The sequence below is a fragment of the Perca flavescens genome, chromosome 7 (assembly GCF_004354835.1).
Source record: "Perca flavescens isolate YP-PL-M2 chromosome 7, PFLA_1.0, whole genome shotgun sequence".
Classification (NCBI taxonomy): Eukaryota; Metazoa; Chordata; class Actinopteri; order Perciformes; family Percidae; genus Perca; species Perca flavescens.
Genome location: NC_041337.1, coordinates 22,977,170 through 22,999,127, shown reverse-complemented (window position 1 = coordinate 22,999,127; position 21,958 = coordinate 22,977,170). Strand labels below are relative to the sequence as shown.

The following is a 21,958-nucleotide window of genomic DNA, read 5'->3' as shown; positions in this document are numbered from 1 at the left end:
AATAAAGTTTGTTTTGTTGTATGTGTTCACATGCTTGGCCAATAAAGCTGATTCTGATAGTACACAATGCTTGCAGAGAAACTATGCATTCTAAAACATGGATGCTTCACATACACACACACACACACACACACACACACACACACAAACACACAAACACCTTCAACCAGGCAGCAGAGAAGAGATACAATAACCACAGTTTTAAGATGGGCACCCAAGATTAGTGTCACAAATGTAGTATTTGACCAAATGTTAAGTATGGTCATAAACTCCAAAACCCTTCTGTTCCTGAGTTATAGCATTGAATAATGGCCAGAAAAGTGTTTTTGCAGAACATTTTAATGTTACAGTAAAGTTGACCTTTGACCTTTTGTATATAAAATGCAATCACTTCATCATTTTATTCTATTAGACATTTGTGTTAACTTTAACTTTTTAACCATGGCCAAAAACGTGTTTTGTGAGGTCACAGTGATCTTTGACCACCAAATTCTTATCAGTTCATTCTTGAGCCAGATGTAACGAAATTTACTCCAGGCGTTCCTGAGATATCGTGGTCACAAGAACGGGACGGACGTGAGGTCACAATTACCTTGACCTTTGACCACCAAAATCTAATCAGTTTATCCTTGAGTCCAAGTCCCTCGATGTGCTCCTGAGATATCGTGCTCGAGAGAATGGGACGGACTGACAACCAGAAAACATTATTCCTTTGCGTCGGCGACAGCCGTGGCCGGATGCATTATGTTTTCTGGTTATATTGGTTCTGGAAAATAATGTGGGCATGATGCAACACTGTTTGCATTTCACTCCAGTATACTGTATCTCCATTCCTTTGCTTTCAAAACAGAAATGCTAGGCATGCATGTTGCAAAAGATGAATTTAGGAATGTCAACAAGCTCCATCAAAAATGGCTTAAACATTTGTGTGCTACTTAATTTCATGTTTTTTTTGGTTACAGATTCTAAACCTCCTCCACAGCTCCGGAGGAAGGTTCTCATTACTCCTCAGATGAAAAGAGCTCTCCATATTCATTTCCAGCTAAGACACAAAAATCTCACGACCTTGGAAAGCTACATGATTATACCAGCTAACTAGATTGGCTGTTTTATGCACTTGAAAGTGTGTGTGTGTGTGTGTGTGTGTGTGTGTGTGTGTGTGTGTGTGTGTGTGTGTGTCCTGGTTTCAACTCTGCGCTCCTGCGCTCTCACATTATCATACAGAGCAGACGGAGTGCGTGTGCTGGGTAGTAAAACTCTCCTCTGCTCTCTGACAGTCTCCTCTCTCTTCTCCAACTCTCCCCCACCCTCATCTCCTCTCCCTTGCTCAGCTCCCCGTGTGTAATCTGCAGACTGCACACGTACACTGCCTACCTGAGTGGGAGTCTCTCTGTGGGTGTACAAGCTTGTGTGTGTGTGTGTGTATGCACACGCATGTGTGGCAGAGGGTGAAGGAGACGGCAAACACGACGGACCATGTATGAGGCGTTTTCCGAAAACTCACGTGTTCGCCTTGAGTCGGTACATTCAGAAAACACAAATTTCAAAGTGTGTACTTGCAGACCATGTCTGCTGAACGTGGCAGCCAGACAATCTCTGTGTCTGCGTCCCACTGTTTACAGCTGACAGCAATCACCTGAACTGGAATGAACCAGACTTATGTAACTTTCCCTGTGACGGCCATGGCTGGTGTAGAACAAGCCCCACTGTTTTGAAGCGGGTCATCCAGAAAGCAAAGGTTTACAGCATTTTCTCAAAGACTAACACAGAAATGTGACTGGTGTTCTACCTTGAAGTACTGCTTAATTTGTTCCTTTACATGCTACTAAAATGCAACACAACTTTGGTTTATGTATCTTACAACAAACTCTCTGCACTGATATCATGGATTAATGCCAAAACGTGAAAATATAGCTACTTGAATGCAGACACACACACAAATCAATGAATCTAGAAGTGTAATTATGGGATAATAAAACATCCTGGCACCCAAATACATCCAGCAGGAGAAGGCACTCAGGAGCTGCAGCGAGAGAAAGCCTGAATGGTCTTAATAACCCCTATCCTCTCTCTCCGAACAGAAAACAAATTGATTGAATCCTACATGCAGGTAAGAAGCTCTGCCAACCCCACCTGGCTTGTATCATAACCTTTTTGTCTCCATTTCTGGCATGCATCTCTGCTCAGGGAATGGTGTGTGGAAGATTATAGACGGGGAACAAACACAGGTTTGTGAAAGGGAGAGAAGAGAGGAGTTAGTGACTAAGAGAGGGTGGGATTGGTGGAGTGCAAGTGTTTGGGAGATGAAGATAGAAAGTGAAAGAGAGAAATAATGAGAGAAGAAGAAAAATGTCCCCGCTCCCAGAAAGATGAATTGGTTGATAGTTTGCAGACAGCTTTTTCAATGTGTCAGTGGAAGGACTATATCCATCCCCTTCTTCACTAATAAGGTAGAGAATCCCCAAGACACAACCGTAGGGATCTATTCATTCGTCTCAAATAACACAGCCACCTTTCTGCTCATATTAGCCAGGATTTGCACAGCTGCATTTACATAAGGATTTAATAATGTCGTCTGAATGAGACGAAACGCCTCTGTCAATCATTCCTGGTTTACTAAAAGGTTTCTGTGCTCTTCAAGGCAACCACTGGATCAGATTTGTGCAGTTTGAGCATGAGCAATAGGGTTGAGGTTTGAAAGCATTTGATCAGTCCAGTATCAAATCGATTTGTTCGACTCCAAATCTAGGTTTAGCTTTCAGGAAGCAGGGGGATGCATATTTTATCATTTATCAGAATTAGAGCATTTATATTATATATGCCGTCTATATCATTTTGTATAGATTATTACTGTGTTTTCTTGCAAGATTTGCTTGTGGCTCGCGAAAAAAAAAAGCGCTTCCCAGCACTTTGTGGCCGATCTGGGTGCTTCAGCAGCCATTGTGAACCCGGTATAGGATGACTTTAATATCTGTGAATCAAATTCCAAAAAGTAATTGTCATTTAGTAGCATCGGCCGTTTACATAAGCTGATGTCCTCAAATATTTTTTCCCAACAGCGATTATGAGGAACCATAAGATCAGAGCTGGAGTGAACTTGGATCCATTTGGATTCACCAGGGTATTAGATATGTTGACACACAGACCTGAGACCAGCTATAAATAATAAAAGCTTAACGCTATATCACACAGTATCTCTCTTTTGTCTCGTCTTACCTTCCAGCCGCTGCCCGCCTCACGGTAGTAGGGAAAGTTGTCACAGATCCACTGGTAGATCTCACTGAGGGTCATGCGCTTGCGTGGCGAGCCGTTGATTGCAAAGGTGATCAGGCTGGCGTAGCTGTAGGGAGGTTTACCGTCTCTGTGCTGTGCAGCTTCCTCCTGGTCCAGTGTTGTTCCTGCGTCCAGATGGGCAATTTTCTTGCCAGGTCCATGCCCGTGATGGTGACCGTGGTGGTGGTGTCCATGGTGGTGGCCGTGGTGGTGTCCCGCATCTGCCTTCTGGATGGCTGCCCTCATGCTGAGCTGGGGGAGCCAGTCCATTGAGGTCAGGCTACTCTCCAGCTCAGAGGTCATGGCGCTTGTAGGCCGAGGGGTCAAAAGGAAAGGGTGAGAGGCTCAGCGACGTGGCGTATGGAGGATCTCCTGTTGGCTCACTGAATGGGTGCTGTGCAGCAGCCTTGGCTCAAGTCTGGAAGAGCAGGAGGTTTGTTTACTACGCCTATTCATCTCCTTTTGCTGGAGCAGAAAGCACACTTGGCAGAGACACACAGATGTTAACTCGCACATGACTTTCCACCTACAGTGTAGCTTCGTATAATGGAAAACTAAATATTTTGGCATGTTCATCACTTGGTCTTTAACACTGCACATAAACATGATCTGCACTGTGAGCTATAAATAAGAAAAAAAACTTTAATCAAACAGTTGTATAACATTAATTGAACAGTAAAAAGAAAAGCAGTATGGGAAAATGGGTATGAGTTAAGTGTCTTACTCTTCCCATTCCTTTCCATCTTTCTTTGGGCCAAAGCATCTGGGGAAGTAACCAATGTGAGAGGTAGAGTCCTTCCCTCGTGCATGTTCACAAGTTCTTCATTTAGCCACTGCGATGGCCGCTGCTGCAATGCACAAACACAAAACCACACAAGACGGTGAGCTTGCACCGCCAGACAGCCTTCATAAAGATATTAATATCACACAGCCGCTCAACTGGCCTCGGCATCTGTCCAACCCGATTAAAACTCTTCTCTCTTTCTCTCACTGTTTTCTGTCTATCTGGATTGCCTCTCACTCTCGTTCTCTCCAAAGTGGAAATGGCAATTGGATCTGCAGAGTGACTAAAAGCTGGGGAATTGTTTTCACAAGTGCCTGCCAAATGGGGGGAACAGCTCGGGAGGAATTCCAATCCTCTAGAGGAGCCAAAAGGCTCGTCCCCTTCCCTCTCTGTGTAACACCCCCCAAAAAAAAACTGTGTTCCTATTCTCTGACTCTAGACTCTCCTGTCAAGTCCACGACCACCCACCCCCCATACCCTATTCCCCCCGTGTCTCAGATCCTGTTCAGACAGACACAAACAATGAAAAAACTCAAGAAGCCCCAACATTTCAATGTGGTAACTATTTTTAGAGCGGTGCTGAACTTAAAAATGTGTCCTGTGCAAGTAGGATAGGATGTTTTTTTTTTTGTTAGTTAATACTTTTATCATGATTCAGGAAGAAACAACAAAGACAATCACATTTGGTGCATAAGAGAGAAAATACCATTGTTATGTACTTTACTCACTGAACATTCGTAGATTTGTCACTCCTGGACTGAAGTTACTGATCACTGGAGTGAAGATGTTGTATTCACACCACACTCAAAATTGCCTTGTTTGGTGCTTGGTGCTTATGGATGATAAAAGCCCTACATTCTGCGAAGTGCTCTTTTACAAAAGAGTTATGGAGTGGACCAATGACAGTGAATAGTTAACAACGGCTGGATGGATTTAGCCTCCTAAGGATACAGAAATCTACATCTAAACCTTCATCTACCATCCCATGCAGTAACCTTCGCTTGTCCTTGAACAACAAAGAGCGTGTTGGCCCACACATTTTCCATTCATGCTCACTGTATATAATCAAGGTGGGAAAAATTCAATGAGCCTGCCTACCAGGAGCAACACAAACCCCTGTCTCTCGGTCCACCAATCCCCCTGGAGAGCCCGATACACCAGGATGAAGAAGAGAAAGGGAAGAACTCAGCTCCAGCAAAAACCTTGCTTAATTACAAGTAGAAAAAACAAATGTTTAGCAGCAGACTTATCAAGCCAAACAAGCCAGGCAGTGGGACTACGGGAAGGAAAGAGGAACAGAGAGACGAGATATGCCCGATGAGGCCTCTTGCACAACACCACCCCCATCTCCTCCTCAAGGCCCTGCCACTGTGGGAGAAGCCATAGCCAACCCCCCTCTTCCAAATCCCAGGAAGCCATCTTAATTAGTGCAACTTTCTTTTCTTCTTCTTTTTTTTTTTTTTTTTTCTTTTGCTGAAGGGAAGGTAGCATTGCTAGTTGCAGTGGTGGTGGGTAGGTGGGGATGGGGGTGGTGACACACAAGACACAGAACAACAAGTACTTATTTTCCCCTCATTAAAAAAGGAGGCTCAGGCTGCAAATCAGTCTGCCACAAGCCCTGACCTGCTGTGCTGCCGTGGCTGTTGTTGCCGAGATGTTGGGAGCGTGGGTTGGCTGCATGGCGGCACGGTGTAGCTTCGCACCGCTAGCCTGGTGAGGCATTGGGATGATGAGTTATAGAAGAGAGCGGAAAGAGGGGCATGACTTGGCTTCTAGGGAGAGGGGCCCTGCTGGGTGGGTAGACGCAACCAATTACCTAGTCGACTCAGTCAACTGGTCCCACAGTGACTGGGCTAACCTTAGCACTGTGCCTTTTGTTTCTGATATCTGCTATGGTTCACATCAGCCTCAGAGGCCCACATGGTTTCAGGGGAGAAAAATGATCACAGCAGAGAAGACAGCTTTCAGGATTGTATCTCTGCTTATCTTAGGGCTATCCTTAGTTTGCTATAGAAATGCATTGTATTATATTGTATGCATAGATAATGAGTGCTAAACTCTCATATCTAATCTCAGGTAACTGTTCATTAATATCTGAGTGTACTGAAACAGCAATATGTGAGAGAGAGAGAGAGAGGAAATTAACCCTTCTGTCTTTGTTGAAAATCCTGCATTTTAGGGCTACACATTTGGAGTAGGAACATCCATACAGTCTATGGTATTAATGCAATTACTTCTGCTAACAGCATCCTCAGGTTTAGATCTATATCATAAGTGCCGACGATGTCTTTTTTTTTTTACTGTTTATTAAATGCAGGTCTCACTTTGAACACTATACTAACTTAATAACAACATGTTTCTGTTTACCTTCATATGATTGAGTTTAATGCAGATTCATTTAAAGTAAATTTCATTACAGTTCAGAAAACGGTCCCTGAAAGTGGATCTCCTTGCTGCAGTGCAGGAGAGTACTAATTGTAATGCAGTGATTGGGGGCTCACACAACCCCACAAGATTCCACTCTGTATCATTGAGCAGGTTGTGAGTTATTACCTAGCACTCCCAGAAAAGATTACAAGCATTAATATGAAAAGAGGAGCAATGATTTGGATGTTTATGAACAAAATCTTTCTTCCCCAAATAATTTAAATACATCACTCTCTGCACTGTGGATGGAGCTTTCATGACTGGGAACATTGTCCCTTTAAAATAGTTGAGGGTCTGTGTGTGATTGAATGTATTCACCAATTAGACTTTGTAGCTGTGATGCACTCACTCAGCTGTATGCATCACTAACAGCTAACAGTCCCCCGCTGCTAGCAGGCTTTTAGACTAGAGAGAGGCTTTACAGTTCTGCATTTTAATAGAGAACTTTGAATGGAGGGATGGGGGATGGGTGAGGGAAGGGGGGAGGGAGCCAAAAGAAAGAGGCATCAAAATATTTTCAGTGGAAAATGAAGTAATGACAAAATACCCACCTGGAGCGTGCAGAGTAGAGGGGGTTTCTGGCAAAAACTGCCTTGGCAACGGTAAGGCTAATGTGTCAAAAGAAAGTCTGTAAGCATACTGAGCGCTGTCATGTCTAAGAGTGTGGGCCATTCAAAGGAAGGAGGAAAAGGTCCAAAAAGCAGTATTGAACATCTTAATTACTTTCTGCTTCAGCGCCAGAAAACATACCCGTGAAAAGGTTCAATTATAAAATATCAAGGCAAATCAGCTGCCCTTATGGTGGCGGCTTGCTCTCTCAATGGAGCTGGGTTAGGCAATCATCGTTTGATACTGTCTACGTTTCAAACTGAGATACATTGCATGGCCTTACTACTTTAAGTGAGTGGTCAGGCTAACTAATGCTTGAAAAGAAACATAAGGTTGGGGAAAAAAAAGAGTAATACAGAGAGAGAGGACAAAAATGTATCCCTGACTTTTATCACTGGGTTCTGAAAACTGATCGCTGGCCCATGTCACCCAAGTCAATCAAATGACATCTCAAATGAAACAGAACTTAGCGATTAACACAATTTTTTTATCAGGTCTGAAAGAACATCTGATTGAAAGAAGGCAAAGAAATCAGTAGGTTCTACTGAATCCCGGAAGGCCTAGAGTAAAATATTTAGCTCACTAAGCCCACACAGACACCTGAAAAACATCTGCCAAGGTAGAGGGAGTTAGCGACCCAGAAGACTTACCACTGCCGACTAGGAAAAAGCTATCACAATTCTAGATTCTGACAACGGCAAAGTTAAAAAGGCATATTTTGTCATAAATAAAACATAGGAGTGCAGCATTCTGGCAAACTCCCCCAACTAAAGGTCCCAAGAGAGAGATGGGATGCTGTTTGTGAACTCACGCTTTGCACAGTAAAGGGGGCTATAGCACTGCGTCACCACGACTCAAACTACATTCCCACATCCAGCCCTATTCAGCAAGGACTAGTCCTCTTTAAAAATTCATTAATTTACAGCAAAAAATAGATTAAAGCACCCAACTGTACCAACCTAAAAAGTTTGGCTTGTGAATAGCATTAATAATGGAAGCGAGCATCCAAAACCTAGAGGCCCTGGCTCAGAGGCATGGCTTAGGATTTGTTGCGCTTTATAATGGAGAGTAATTTACATTTTTTAGAAGTATAACAGCTTTTTGATGCTTGTTTATAATAACATTGTTTTACATGCAAATTGGCTAACAATTGTTACTCATTAAAACATAACCAGGAGAATGCAACAACACTCTCAGCTTGTGTAAGACACAGGCTCTACATCAGGTTCACAATGGAGGCTTTGCACTGAACTCTTGACGCTTGAAGCACCGCTGCTGAGTTCAATCCAAATGACAGCCCTTTAAAAGTGATCATCCCCCATTTTATCTTTTACATCTTTCTCTTTCAAATCATAGCAACGCTTTCCTAACAGAATCAAAGAGGATTTTGACAAGATAAAAGGATTTGCTGCATTTGAATCCAAAATGATGTGTACTTTCCTGGGGACAAGACAAAAATCACACCGACTGGGAGCACTCAGGGAACTAAAAGGTACTTAAAAGGAGATTAAGTCTGCTCTAATGCATTCGCCTTACCAGCCTGAAGATGCTGAGGTACAGTATATAGGTAAATCAATAGCGAAGGAACAGCTGATTGGGGATGAAGGATCCACATCCACTCACTTGCAGGGCTCCGGTAATTACTTCTTTTTTCAATAATCACTTTGTCTATTTTTAATTTTTTAAACAGCTGATTATAAGTTTTAAAAATGGCCTATTGACTGTGTAGTTGACTGATAATAACAGAGGCAGATTAGAGGGCTTCGAGCTAAAGCAAATGAGACCTCTTCCTCACCTATTTTAATAGCTATGGCAAATCTTTGAGCATGGCACTTGACCAACAGCCGCTCTAGTGGAAGTGTTCACAATAAACAGTAGAAGACGAAGGTGTTTGCAGGCATCAATCCAACTGAAGAGAGTGGGTGTTGGTATTTGCTAAAAGCATATTCTTACTTAGTAAGTCCTTAAGTAAACAGATCTTCTTTCCCAGGTTAAACGCAGATTCTGTATAATGGCAGCAGTATGAAAGGTGAGCCTATAGTCTGTCTGTTTACAGGGATCCACACTGTGGACTCAGACAGACAAACTCTTTCTGAAGAGCACATCAAAGTGATGGGTTTGTACTTATGAGCTGTAAAAAAAAAAACGACTTCTTAATAATACATGCTAACGCTAAATCATACTGGGGTTTTTCAATAAAATTAACTTTGTGAAAACTGGATGAACACAGGATGTGATCGTGTTTTGATTATATATGTACTTAAACAAATATCTATAATTACTATATTTTTTCTTTCTCCAAAAATGTAAATACATATAAAACAACTGTATATTTACTTTACAGACATTAGCTGCTTAACAAAGCACATTATGTCATAATTTGGGTTCAGTGTCTACTCCATCATGTTTTAATTGGGTGGCAACTCGTTCTTGGCAGTCACTGAGAAGAATGACTGGCGTCCCAACATTACTTTTGAAGTCACACAAAAAGAATATATTACATCATAATAAGGCATAACCTGCCGCTTAATGTCCACGTGGGTGAAAAACCGTGGGTAAACAGAAATGTACGCGTGAAATTGTATGAGAGGACAGTGGCTTTTAAATCTGGGGATGATGCTCGTTATAAGACCGCGAGATACGAGCTCAGGAATGCAATTAAGTCTGCTAAAAAACAACACCGGGACAAGATAGAGCGATATTGTTCTGAAGGGGACTCTAGGCGCGTTTGGCGAGGCCTACAAGCGGTTACTAGCTACAAGGCCAAACCTAGTGGCGTCACAACAACTACTGCTTCCTTCCCAGATGACTTGAACATTTTTTATGCTCGCTTTGAATGCCCTGCTGAGACACTGGCGTTGAGACCATCTCCTCCTGGGCATGCGCATGTCAGAGCACTTCTAATTGGGAACTCACACATAGACACATCATCTCCAACTGGAAATCTGTTCAGCAGGCAGGCACATCAGGTCTCAGTCATTGATACACGTAAAGTTTTGAAATCTGTGAAAATAGGGAAGGCTGCTGGGCCTGATGGCATTACTCCACGAGTTTTAAAGACATGTTATAGTCAACTTGCCTCTGTTTTCACTGACATTTTTAACTTGTCACTCTCTCTTTGTGTGGTTCCAAATTGTTTTAAAAAATCAATCATAATTCCTGTGCCTAAAAAAATGACTGCTATCTGTATGAATGATTTTAGACCTGTAGCGTTGACTTCTGTGATTATGAAGTGTTTTGAACAGCTTGTGAAGACACATATCAACAATAGCATACCTGCCTTAACTGATCCATTACAATTTGCATATAGACGCTGTATCCCTGGCATTACATACTGCACTCCAACATCTAGAGGGCAGGGATAAGTATGTCAGGATGCTATTTGTTGATTATAGCAGTGCCTTTAATACTATTAGACCTTCCATTTTAATATCTAAGCTGTTAGACCTGGGCCTCTGCAAATTTATTTGCAGTTGGATACAGGACTTTCTAACAGGGTTAGGTTAACAGGCCGTCCCCAGACAGTTAGAGTTGGCACTACATACTCAGCCTCTATAGTGCTAAACACTGGAGCACCACAAGGCTGCTGTCTCAGTCCTCTATTATACAGTCTGTATACCTATGATTGTATTGCTAAACATCCCACTAATAGTATCGTAAAATTTGCTAGACGATACTACTGTGATAGGACTTATTGACAGCAATAATGAAACTGCCTACAGAGATGAGGTAAGCAAATTGATCATGTGGTGCCAAAGAAATTATTTGTCTCTCAATGTGGGGAAAACTAAGGAGGTCATCATAGATTTTAGGAAGAACAAATCTACACATACACCTGTCTTTATTAACAACTCTCCAGTTGAAATTGTTAACACCTTTAGATTCTTAGGCGTCCACATTTCAGACACCCTCACATGGTCCTTCCATATCAGCTGTGCCATTAAGAAGGCACATCAGAGGTTTTACTTTTTGCGCTGTCTTAAGAAATACGGTATGTCTCTTAAAATTCTACTGAACTTCTACCGTTGTACAATTGAGAGTATACTGACAGGTAATATTGTAGTGTGGTTTGGTAGGGCTACTTCACATGACCTTAATCTACTGACAAAGGTGGTCAGGACTGCATCTAAAATCATCGGGGTTCCACTTGAATCGCTCCAACAAATTTACTGGAAACGCAGCACTAAAAAGGCACAAGGTATTATACAGGATTCTAGTCATCCTGCACACAATCTCTTCTCCCATCTTCCATCAGGGAGACGCTTGCAGAGCATCCAAACACGCACAACACGTTTTAGGGATAGTTTTTACCCCCAGGTAATAAGGTTATTGAACAATACTACAACAGGAAGGAGGGCTGTGGTCTGAACTTAGTCACTTGTAGATATTATGTTGGATATTTTATAATGTTTTTAATACTATTACGTTTTTAAAATTGTTATTATTGACTGGTGTGAGGGAGTGCTAAGGCACATTGTATTTCATTGCTGTGGTACTTTGTACTAATATGCATATGACAATAAACTTGAACTTGAACTTGAACTTGGATGTAAATAAAACCAAAGAAATTATTTTTGGATATAGGAGATCAGTGCACACACTTCAAATTGAAGGAGTACTTGTTGAACATGTAACAACATATAAGTATTTAGGCATACAAATAGACTGTCAGTTGCAGTGGTCCCATCAAGTGGAGTAGTGGAGTATGATTGTTCCCTTGTGCCCTTAGGATCCATTTTAAAAAAACACAACATTTCTTTCCATTGTTTTGCAGATGATGTACAAATCTATTTGCCTGTAAGAAACAATGAGAAGGAAACTATCCAGCTGTTGTTAAACTGATTGAGTGATCTCAAAATATGGTTGGATCAGAATTTTCTCTGTCTTAATGACAATAAGACCGAAGTTGTTGTGTTTGGACGTGCTGAACATTTCAGTGCCTGTGTAGATACTCTCGGTACTTTAGGTTCCCAAATTCGTCCTTTTATCAGAAATCTGGGAGTGATTTTTGACAGTGCTTTTAAATTTGACAAACAGATTAGTTTTGTTGTTAAAACTAGCTTCTACCAGCTGAGACTTTTGGCTAAGGTCAAGCCTTACCTGCTACGTAAAGACTTTGAAAGAGTCATGCATGCATTTATTATGTCCCGTTTAGACTACTGTAACTCACTGTATGTTGGATTGGATCAGTCATCCCTTCGTCGGTTACAGTTAGTCCAGAACGCAGCAGCTCGACTTTTAACCGGGACTAAAAAGCGTGACCATATTACACTGGTTTTGGCCACACTCCACTGGCTTCCTGTTTGTTTCAGGATTGAATTTAAAATTGTATTAATTGTTTTTAAGATCTTAAATGGGTTCTCGCTTTCTTACTTATCAGAGCTCTTACATGTCCACACGCCTGTCAGAGCACTGAGGTCGTCCAATCAGATGCTCCTCGATGTGCCCAGAACCAGGTTAAGAACCAAAGGTGACCGAGCCTTTTCAGTGGCTGCTCCAAACCTCTGGAATAGTTTACCTAGTCATGTAAGAACAGCTCAGACCATTGAAACGTTCAAGTCCATGCTTAAGACCCACTATTATTCATTGGCTTTCAATTCTAGTTGAGCTTTGATATCTTGAAATTATTGACATTATTCTTTTTCTACTGTCAGTTATTTTGTATTGTACATTGTGCCTTGTTTGTGTTTATTGTTTCGTTGCTTTTGGAGCATGTTAAGCACTTTGGTCAACTGAGGTTGTTTTTAAACGTGCTATATAAATAAAATTGAACTGAAACTTGAACTTCAAAGATATGTCAGCATCTATATTTTTTTAAGACAACTTAGTGTTCATGGAGTGGACAAAGATATGCTACTGTTTTACAAGGCAGCCATCGAATCTATTGTTCGTTATTGCATTGTGGCTCGTTCGGTAACCTGTCTGTTAAATTAAATTCACAGCTCCAAAACGTGATAAAAAGGGCTGGAAAAATAATTGGCCAAATGCCACCAACTCCTCTTCAGGAGCTCTTCGAGGAGGCGGTGATGAAACAGGGTCTCAAAATCACCCACGACCCAAATCATGTCCTGTATAGTGAGTATGAGCTGATGCCTTCAGGCAGAAGGTACAGGTTACCAAACTGCAAGCTTAACAGGTATAACTTCTCATTTGTGCCGCTTTCAATGAAATTAATGAATAATAAGAGATAAGATGTGTGTGTGTATTGGCTGCAGTGATGTATGTATGTACTAATACTACTAAATAATATTTGTGGTACTTACCATTATGGTTATAGGATGTGCAATGCCTGATAGGGTACTGGTGCAATATTTTTATAAATATATATGCTAGGTTATATTTGATATGGTATTATGCAATTGGGCATTGTGTAATACAGAAGTTATTGACTACAGCATGAGTTAACGGGAAATGTGCAATCATTATCAATATGAAGTGCAATATGAGGGGGAGGATGCATTGTGGGTTCTCTTCTGTTCTTCTGTGATTGTGAGGAAAGGTAGGGGGGTACTGTGTGAGGTTTATTAGATGTTCACTGAAGCACTGGATGAGATAATGTATGATTATGTTTCTATGTAGGTTAACTGTATGTTTATTGTGTGTTTATGCACAATGTGTCGCCATTTTGTTTCTCTCGAATGCCCAAGATGAATTTCTCCTATCGGAGACAATAAAGGCCTATCTTATCTTATCTTGATAAATATGCAGAAAGACAACATAAAATCTCGACAGCCATGACTGATTCATATACCATTGTAAAAGGGTCAAACAACTTACTTTTACTTTAATTTTGTATTTGAGAATTATATTCATTATTTAATAATTGTTTACAATTCGTCAATCTTATCTCATTGAGCAGCCTAAGCTATTTTTATTTACCGACGTCTCCTGTGCTAATTTGGTTCCTATAGCCGCCTTCGTAGTGCTGCTTTGCATTGATGTGGCAACTTGTGTGGTGCTATTTTAGTTTTCTTTGATACAGTAATAATTAAAAAAAGAAATGTAACATTTAATGCACATTGTTTAACAATGGTAGTACATGTCATTTAGCTGACGCTTTTATCCAAAGCAACTTACAATTGCTATATATATATATATATATATATATATATATATATCAGAGGTTGCACGCCTCTGGAGCAACTAGGGGTTAAGTGTCTTGCTTAGGGACACATTGGTTGATGTATCGCAATGGGATTCGAACATGGGTCTCCCACTCCAAAGGAATGTGGCATATCCACTGCGCCATCACCACCATTGTTATTGTATATACAGCTAACAGTTTTATAGACACTTCACTAGTAGTCCACTAAGCGTCATTCCTTGCTTAAAGGGACGCCTTTTTTACATGTGACTTGCATATCCCTGTCGAGATTTTGGCAGCTATTTCCTTGTGTCAATTCTGTTGTTATGTAAATCTAGGTCCAGATGTGCAGGGACCGACCTGGAGAAATATGTGTGTGTTGTATTGTCTTCCTGCAGGTATGTGCTCTGTGGTAATTGTAATTATGTTGTTGCCTATATCCTACACTGGATTACATTTTCTATATTCTTCATGGTTTTACTTCACTTTTTTTTGAGAGAGACAGTTCATGTTTTGTTATATTGATTTAAGAAAAAAAGGTTTCATAGTCAGTTTTAAAAGCTCTCAGCTAATAATTTTCTAACATAAGGAAACATACTGGCTAAGCCTCATGTCAAAGTTATGTAGTATTTGTTAAAGTTGTATTGCTTGAGACATTATAAAGAAGTTTGCTCAGAGTGCTGCTTTGCATTGATGATCCAGATGTGCAGTGACCAACCTGAAACCAATATCTGTATGTGAGTTGGTCACACAATGGAATAAATGGTGGAAAATGGTCCTCCGAGTCGTTCTCATCTATGCCCAACTAACATCTGTTACACGGGCACATGGAGTTCATCTTTATCAAAGAAACTCAAATGCAAGAGTATCCACAAATAACCCTTAATTCAACTTTCAAAAAGTCATCACTACACTCGTTTCTAAGCATTGCATTTGCTGACATTGACGATAATTACAACGACCTTTCCGATGATAAAACAGAAATCAGTAAAACATTATGAGGGTTCCTTCTCTTCACGTTTCATGCGATTCTGCATAACGTTTTAATGAGGCATTTAGGTCTATGAGTGATCTACTCAGAAAGTCTACAATGGCAATCAGCAGTGAGTGTGGCAGCTGTTCGGCAATTAAAAAGCCAAATTACCCTCAATCAACACCATTTACAAGCGCTAGTAAATCTCAGAGCAAATAATGATGAGAGAAATCTGTTCAGACAGCTCTCATCTTGATAGGAATTAGAGGCGCATCCAAATCAGGAACAGGGTACTCTCTCAAACGTTCTCTTAGTCTGTCGCCCACAAACACACACACACACACACACACACACACACACACACACACACACACACACACACACACACACACACACACACACCCTTGTGTTTTTTTTTTTTTGGAGAGAAGAAAATATATAGTATTGGCTGGCTCTCCCTACTGCAGCATGATGAAAGATAATGACTCTTTTACAGTATGAGATGGTCACCATTCATGGTAAGGTTATAGGCTCTTGCAGCGATCCATTTGAGGCAGCCTATGGAAAATAAATCCATGCATAACTGCACCATCACCTAACTTACTGTAAAACGGCGACTAAAAGTGACATGCGCTGTTAAAAAAAAAAAAAAAAAAAACAGGTGCTCAAGGGCAGTTATGGCAAATTACCGTATCTTCTGTCTGCATCAGGTAAACTAAGATGTTTTCACAAAAAGATGTGTAATTTAGTGCTATCTGTATCTGATATAAAGCGTACGTTAATGTCAATTCTGTAAATGATGTTAACTTTCAACTAAATGTAAAACTGACTTGGTATTTTAAGTCTTAATACTTAAGATCTTAATAAATTGCCTACAAACTAAACATGGGAAGCAACTCAAAATGACACATCCTTTAAAAAGTGTGCTGACTGATAACCATGAAACATGAAATGATGCATATTGCATAATAATATGCATGCCAACATACTGTACATCCATACAGTACATGCATGGGAATACTGTACATATCTATATACATGCACACATACACAAGTAAACAAAAAGAAATCAACACGTATGGTATACATATAAACCTATATAAAATATGTTATGCTGTGAAACAAATTTGGTCAGATCTTATAAAGCCCCTGAAGTGGCTTATTTTTCCTTCTGTTACTACCTTTCCTCACAACCATCGAGTTCATGTGTTTTAAACTTTGTAGTTGATACACTATACTTTAAAGCTAATTGTGCCTCTCCATACAGTTACGTTGTTACTAATAGGGACTCTGAGCTTGGATTGTTGCTCGGTCAGGCTGAAAGCTTCCACTGGTATTACTTCAAAAGTGTTTTCAGCTGCGCAAGGCACTGTCTTTCACACTAATAATGGTTCTATTAAACCCCACTTCCTTCACAGCCTGTTACCTGACAGCCCCTCTGTCTGCATGGTAGACTATTATTGGAAACTTAAAATAAGTTGACTTTATCTGACGGACATTTGGGATATAGACAAATGTTACAGTCTCTGTATGCATACATTCTGTGACAGGCAGCGAACTTGTCAGCCAGTCATTAAGTAAAAACACTTATTTCCCAGTAGGCTATATCTCTATTTGTCACAAACATGCATGACTAACATTCAAACATTGTTCTGCACAGACTACTCACCGTCGTAGATGAATATGAACCGGCTCAAAAAAAATGTTGGTCTGGTTCAGAAGCTCCAGACGCCTATTCTGCACTTGGAAATTCCCCTCGAAGACAAAAGCCTCGGCGCTGTCACTTAGGCTGCATGCACGGTGTTCTGCAGGCGTCAAACTGACCGCTGCTGTGGTCATTCGAAAGTCATGACGGACGGACTCGAACCGCAATTCGCATTTGCGCTCAACAACATGAAGATCCCGGCTCTCTGTGCTCCGCTCTGCTGCTAAACCACCGGAACTACTTCCAACGCCAGCCGGAGCACGTTGAAGATAAATTCATGCACCACAATAGGAAAAATGAAATCACATCCACTAACTAGTTCCCAATTTCAATATGAATGAGATTCTTCCAGGACACACACCGACTTATGAATGACTTACCGAATTATGTCTAGCATGAAGCCTAACTATAACAACTAAAAATAAAAAGTAATGTGACATTATTATCATCATATTAGGTTTTTATCTCTGTTAAGTAATCACCATCATCTAAGAATCATTATGATTATTTTGATTATTATGATTATTATGATTCAAACATGGCAGTGATTTTGACTGTTTCGCTAGGGGTAAAACACTGTCTGTGTGATATATCCAGACACCAAAAACACAGAATTATTGTGAAACATGCGTTCAATAACAATGTTAACACACTTGTCAAAGTGCAACAAAACATTTGCTGCAAATTGTGGCATTTAGTGGCACCTAATAGGCTATTATATTGTTCTGTTATTCACCAACAAAATTAGGGGCTTGGTGGTGTGTTATCTGTTACAATTGAGGTATTTCTCAGTGAGGATGCATCTCTCTCTCTCTCTCTCTCTCTCTCTCTCTCTCTATATATATATATATATATATATATATATATATATATATGGCTCTGGGATGCATACCTGTAATATGTTGATTAAATGCAGGGAGAAGCTTGATGTGAAGCACAGCGCATCCACCTGGACAGACATCAGCAGAACACCTTGTTGAAGCTGAAGATTTCAAGAGAGAGATTTGGCATTTTTAACTCATCACTTCACACAGTCTCAAGGATGTGTATTCAAATGTATGGTCCCACACTGGCTACTTTTGCTGCAGTAGCCTACTGACTTTGCTGGTGTTTCGGTTATTTGGGTTGAACTTTGAAAATGATTGCCCAAAACATGGATTTTAAACCCTGAAGACATACAATACTAACACATTTGCGTGAGTTGTGTTCATGCAACCACACTGTTCTCTAGAGACCTATTTTATACAGTCTATGCTAACATACAACCAATGTAACGTCATGTAAATTGTATTGTGTTTTGCGTCTAACTGTTGGATCTAAATACACATACTGAGTGACATTTGTATCTATAAGTCACACAGTTTTTTCCCCTCAGCATTGAATATACCCTCAACATTCTTGACTGGGATATTAACCACTAAACATAGGCTGGGTACAACTCAATTCTGAGAATTAAAAGTAGAGCCAACAAAGGCATCTTTTGTAATAAGGAGCTGCTGCAGAGTCACTGTCAACAACAGCTTTATCTGTTACAGCATGTTATGGTAGTTTCCTTACCGACAGCTTTTCCTTCTGTGTTAGGCTATACATTGTTAACAAACTGGAAGTAGCAGTATATACGTAAATGCATGTAAAAGAGAGGAAAGACAGTGGCACAAGCCTATGCAGACACAGTAGGCTTCTACATTTTGCTTGGCATTTGTACAAATCCCCCTAACACTTAGCTCCATTGCTGTTTGCTGTGGAGTTACCATACAGCTAACTTCATAATCCCATCATAAACCCTGTAATTTGCATGTATCCAGATAAGATGAGTGAAACAATTCACTCAATAAAAAAGTCAGAAAGTAGAGACATAGTTGTTTGAAATGCCTGTTGTGTTTTATGTAAACCACTTTGAATTGATGTGACTGAACAATGCTACAAATAAACTTACAATTTTTAGGATTGTTTTGATGCTGGCAAGAAGAGCATATGAAAAGAAGTGGATATTCGGCTTGGCTTGACTAAATGACAGCAGTTTTGCTTATTGTTACTTCACTTGGATGTTTGAGCTTCAATGTGCATAATGATGTATGTTCAGTTTGACACTAGAAGGCTGTTCTCACATGTTTCTGATGTAGGGGGGACGTTTCTCTGTGTTCACTTTAAATCTGACATTATAACAAGCATGATTTTGTGACATCAAAACTAGTTTGGAAACCACCAATTGTGGTCCAGCATGTAATTTACACAAGTGTGTGGTGTGGAAACGTCCAGTGCATATACAAAGAATGGAATTTTCACTGACGTTACAGTTAAACTTTTGAAATTAACAATATTTGCACATTTTGACATTGTGGATTTTTCAGTGAGGGAGAAGAAGTCGATGAAATTTTTAAATAATTTAAACAAGGTAATTTAACTTTTGTGGGAAAATTATGTCAGATGTATTATCATTATTATTATTATTATTATTATTATTATTATTATTATTATTATTATTATTAAATGTCTTAATGTCTGAATGGGAATCTCAAACTTCCTTGTTCAGCTGTCAAAACAACTACAAGTACATTTCTGATCAGCATTCTTCTAGTATAATTTCTTCCGTAATCTTTTAACATCACTACATTGTCAGACAAATTATGTGTTTTTGTCTGTGAGCTTGGTCACATGGCTCCAGTCCCACTTTATCAGCTTTAAGGCTTAGAAACAACTCAGTGCTGCACTCGTCTGGATAGTGGATATGCTTGAAATTGCAAATATTTGTCATTGAATTGGAGGATTTTCAAAGCAGCAATAATCAGTGCTAAAATTGTTCTTCATGAATTTCATACTTTGGCTGAAATAGACTGTAAAGATGAAAACTGCTCTTAACAACAACAACAACATTATGAAAATATCTAAAATTATAAATAACAATTAGATGATGTTAATAACGAATATATAAGCCTAAATATAAGCCATGGATTGTCTTAACGTTTCAAACATTTAATTTTAAGAAGTAAAAACAAATGGATAACTGATTTTTTTTACGGGCCAGTGTTGCAATCTATGAGTCCACCACCAGAGGACTCTCTAGGATAGCATATGTGTTACCATAGTTTGAACCTATTGAAGTTTTTTTTATCTGCACATCTGTGTTTTGCATTAATTTAATCAGTGCGACTCCATGATGTCACTCCTACTTAATTTGCATAAAGAATATAGCTAATATTACTTTAACACTCATGTCTTTGTATACAGTAGCCTATAACTGAACAGCATTCTGATGTAGGCCTAATGTTTGTTAAACATAGGCTGTTGTAGGATAAACAGTTCATTTTGGCACAGAAAGTAATAGGGGTTACGGCAATTTCACAGTAAAACGTTGGTGGTTTAATGTTTATGTTGTAAACATGACAAATGAGGTGGAGTCTTGCGGCAGAAAACGTCTGTCTGTTGTTGACTGCGCAACGTTTATCAAGAGGAATGTGTCTACTCCGGTTCCTTCCCCCCTTACTTTGTGATGATTGGGCAGCACGACCGGCTCTGCCCGGTTTGATCCTGTTGGTTCCCCGACGATGCAGTGCGTTGAGTAGGCTAAGTAAGGGGATACATCATCCAAGGAGGAGGCAGACATCATTCACCGCAAACTATGCAACTTCTTAGGGTGGAACCTGAAGGGTGCATCAAAGCAACCATTGAGGATTTCCATTTTAATCTCTAGGTTTTGGGCTGTCCATCATTGTTATACGTAGGCGAGTGATATCTCGAGATTATGTATTTTGGACAATCATAACAAAAATACAGATAAAATAGAGCGCTGCTGAATAATTGAATTTAGATAAGGCTATTTGGTTAATTATGAAGATCATGTTATTGAGTTTTATAACTGTTTAACAACGATGTTATCTGGGTAAATAGAGATACTAAGAATGTATTGTTGAGTCACATAACATAATTTGTTTGTCTCATGTAACATTTCTTTAGAGCAGAGCAGGATCCAGCCTCGCGAGAATACGCCTCGCTCGCCAAGAGACGAAAGTTGCGCAGGCGTACAGTTGCACATCCATGGTGGAGGGAATCTTTGGTGAAACTCAACAAACATCCGAAACGTTTAAAAAAATTCTATTTTGTAACTTTGCTTTTATGTTGACCTGTATTTACTTGTAACATTTCTGTTGTTAAAAAGTTCAGTAATTTAGAGCCTCTTTTTCTTAATAGAGGCACAACGAGGATCATCGTTGGACATCCATGAAGCCTGAAGCGTCTCAATGGAAACTTGAGCAAAAAGGGCTGGACTGTTGGACTAGCTAGCTAGCCTAGCCTAGCTAGCTATATACGCAGCTGTACTTTTGACCATCACCGTGTTTTCGGTTTTGTTCATTCTAATAAAATATAACTTGCATGTCATCGACTCCTCTGTAAAAATGATTAGCCTAGCTATGTATGTCGGTAACACTTTATAATAAGGGTACAACATGCCGTTGCTCACGGTAATAGCTAGATCGGATCCACTAGACGTGTCGACGGGTTATTTAGGCATGAGGAGTGGGGATTGGTTAGGGTGAGAATACTAGGGTTAAGACAGTAAAGTGGGCCATGAGGCACGTCATTTGACGTTGAGACGTCCAGCGGATGCGATCTAGCATCTACGGTTGCTCACCAAGTGGTCAAGTTAGGCTACTATGACTTTCTGTGATTAGGCCTACTTCACACGTAGGCCTAATAGATCACCAGTTAAGGAATGTTAATTCAGTTGTACTGGGGTGGAATTTCCATCTTACACACTCATGCTGCTAAATTGAGACTAGCCTACCCTACCCTATGTCTGTTTCAAGCATTGACTGTAAAAATAAAAGTCTATGGTTTCAAGTCACAGGTTAAAGCCCATATGTTCAATTCAGAAACACTTCTGGGTCTTCAGAGTTGAGGGAGAGCAGCTTAATGATAACAAAAGGCTTTGGCCTGTGTCTGTCTCCCAAGGTCCCCAAAATTAGATAACCACACACACACACACAGGGAAGAAGAATAAACGCACTAGGCTCTACTGCATTATGGTCAGGCTGACATTGTATTTAGTCTGTGCTGAGGTGTTTGAGTTCATGAATTAAGCTATGTGTTTTACAGCACCATTAA

The 21,958-nt window shown here is 40.1% G+C and overlaps 1 protein-coding gene and 1 long non-coding RNA gene across 3 annotated transcripts in view; one reads left to right on the top strand and one right to left on the bottom strand.

Moving 5' to 3' along the window:
* LOC114558400 (forkhead box protein J3) overlaps nucleotides 1–17,087 on the bottom strand; it is a 61,769-nt gene extending 44,682 nt beyond the window's left edge. For both annotated transcript variants that reach the window (XM_028582383.1, XM_028582384.1), the window contains exons 1-3: nucleotides 16,820–17,087; nucleotides 3,998–4,121; nucleotides 3,217–3,691 (exon numbers count right to left, since the gene is read on the bottom strand). In XM_028582383.1, coding sequence (XP_028438184.1) covers nucleotides 3,217–3,576 — 360 coding nt within the window. In that variant the 5' untranslated portion in view covers nucleotides 3,577–3,691; nucleotides 3,998–4,121; nucleotides 16,820–17,087. The remainder of the gene's footprint in view (nucleotides 1–3,216; nucleotides 3,692–3,997; nucleotides 4,122–16,819) is intronic.
* A 3,166-nt stretch (nucleotides 17,088–20,253) lies between these two features.
* On the top strand, nucleotides 20,254–21,227 carry LOC114559335 (uncharacterized). Its single transcript, XR_003693079.1, has 2 exons — nucleotides 20,254–20,909; nucleotides 21,044–21,227. It is a non-coding gene; the product is annotated as an uncharacterized LOC114559335 (long non-coding RNA).
* The last annotated feature ends 731 nt before the right edge of the window (nucleotides 21,228–21,958 follow it).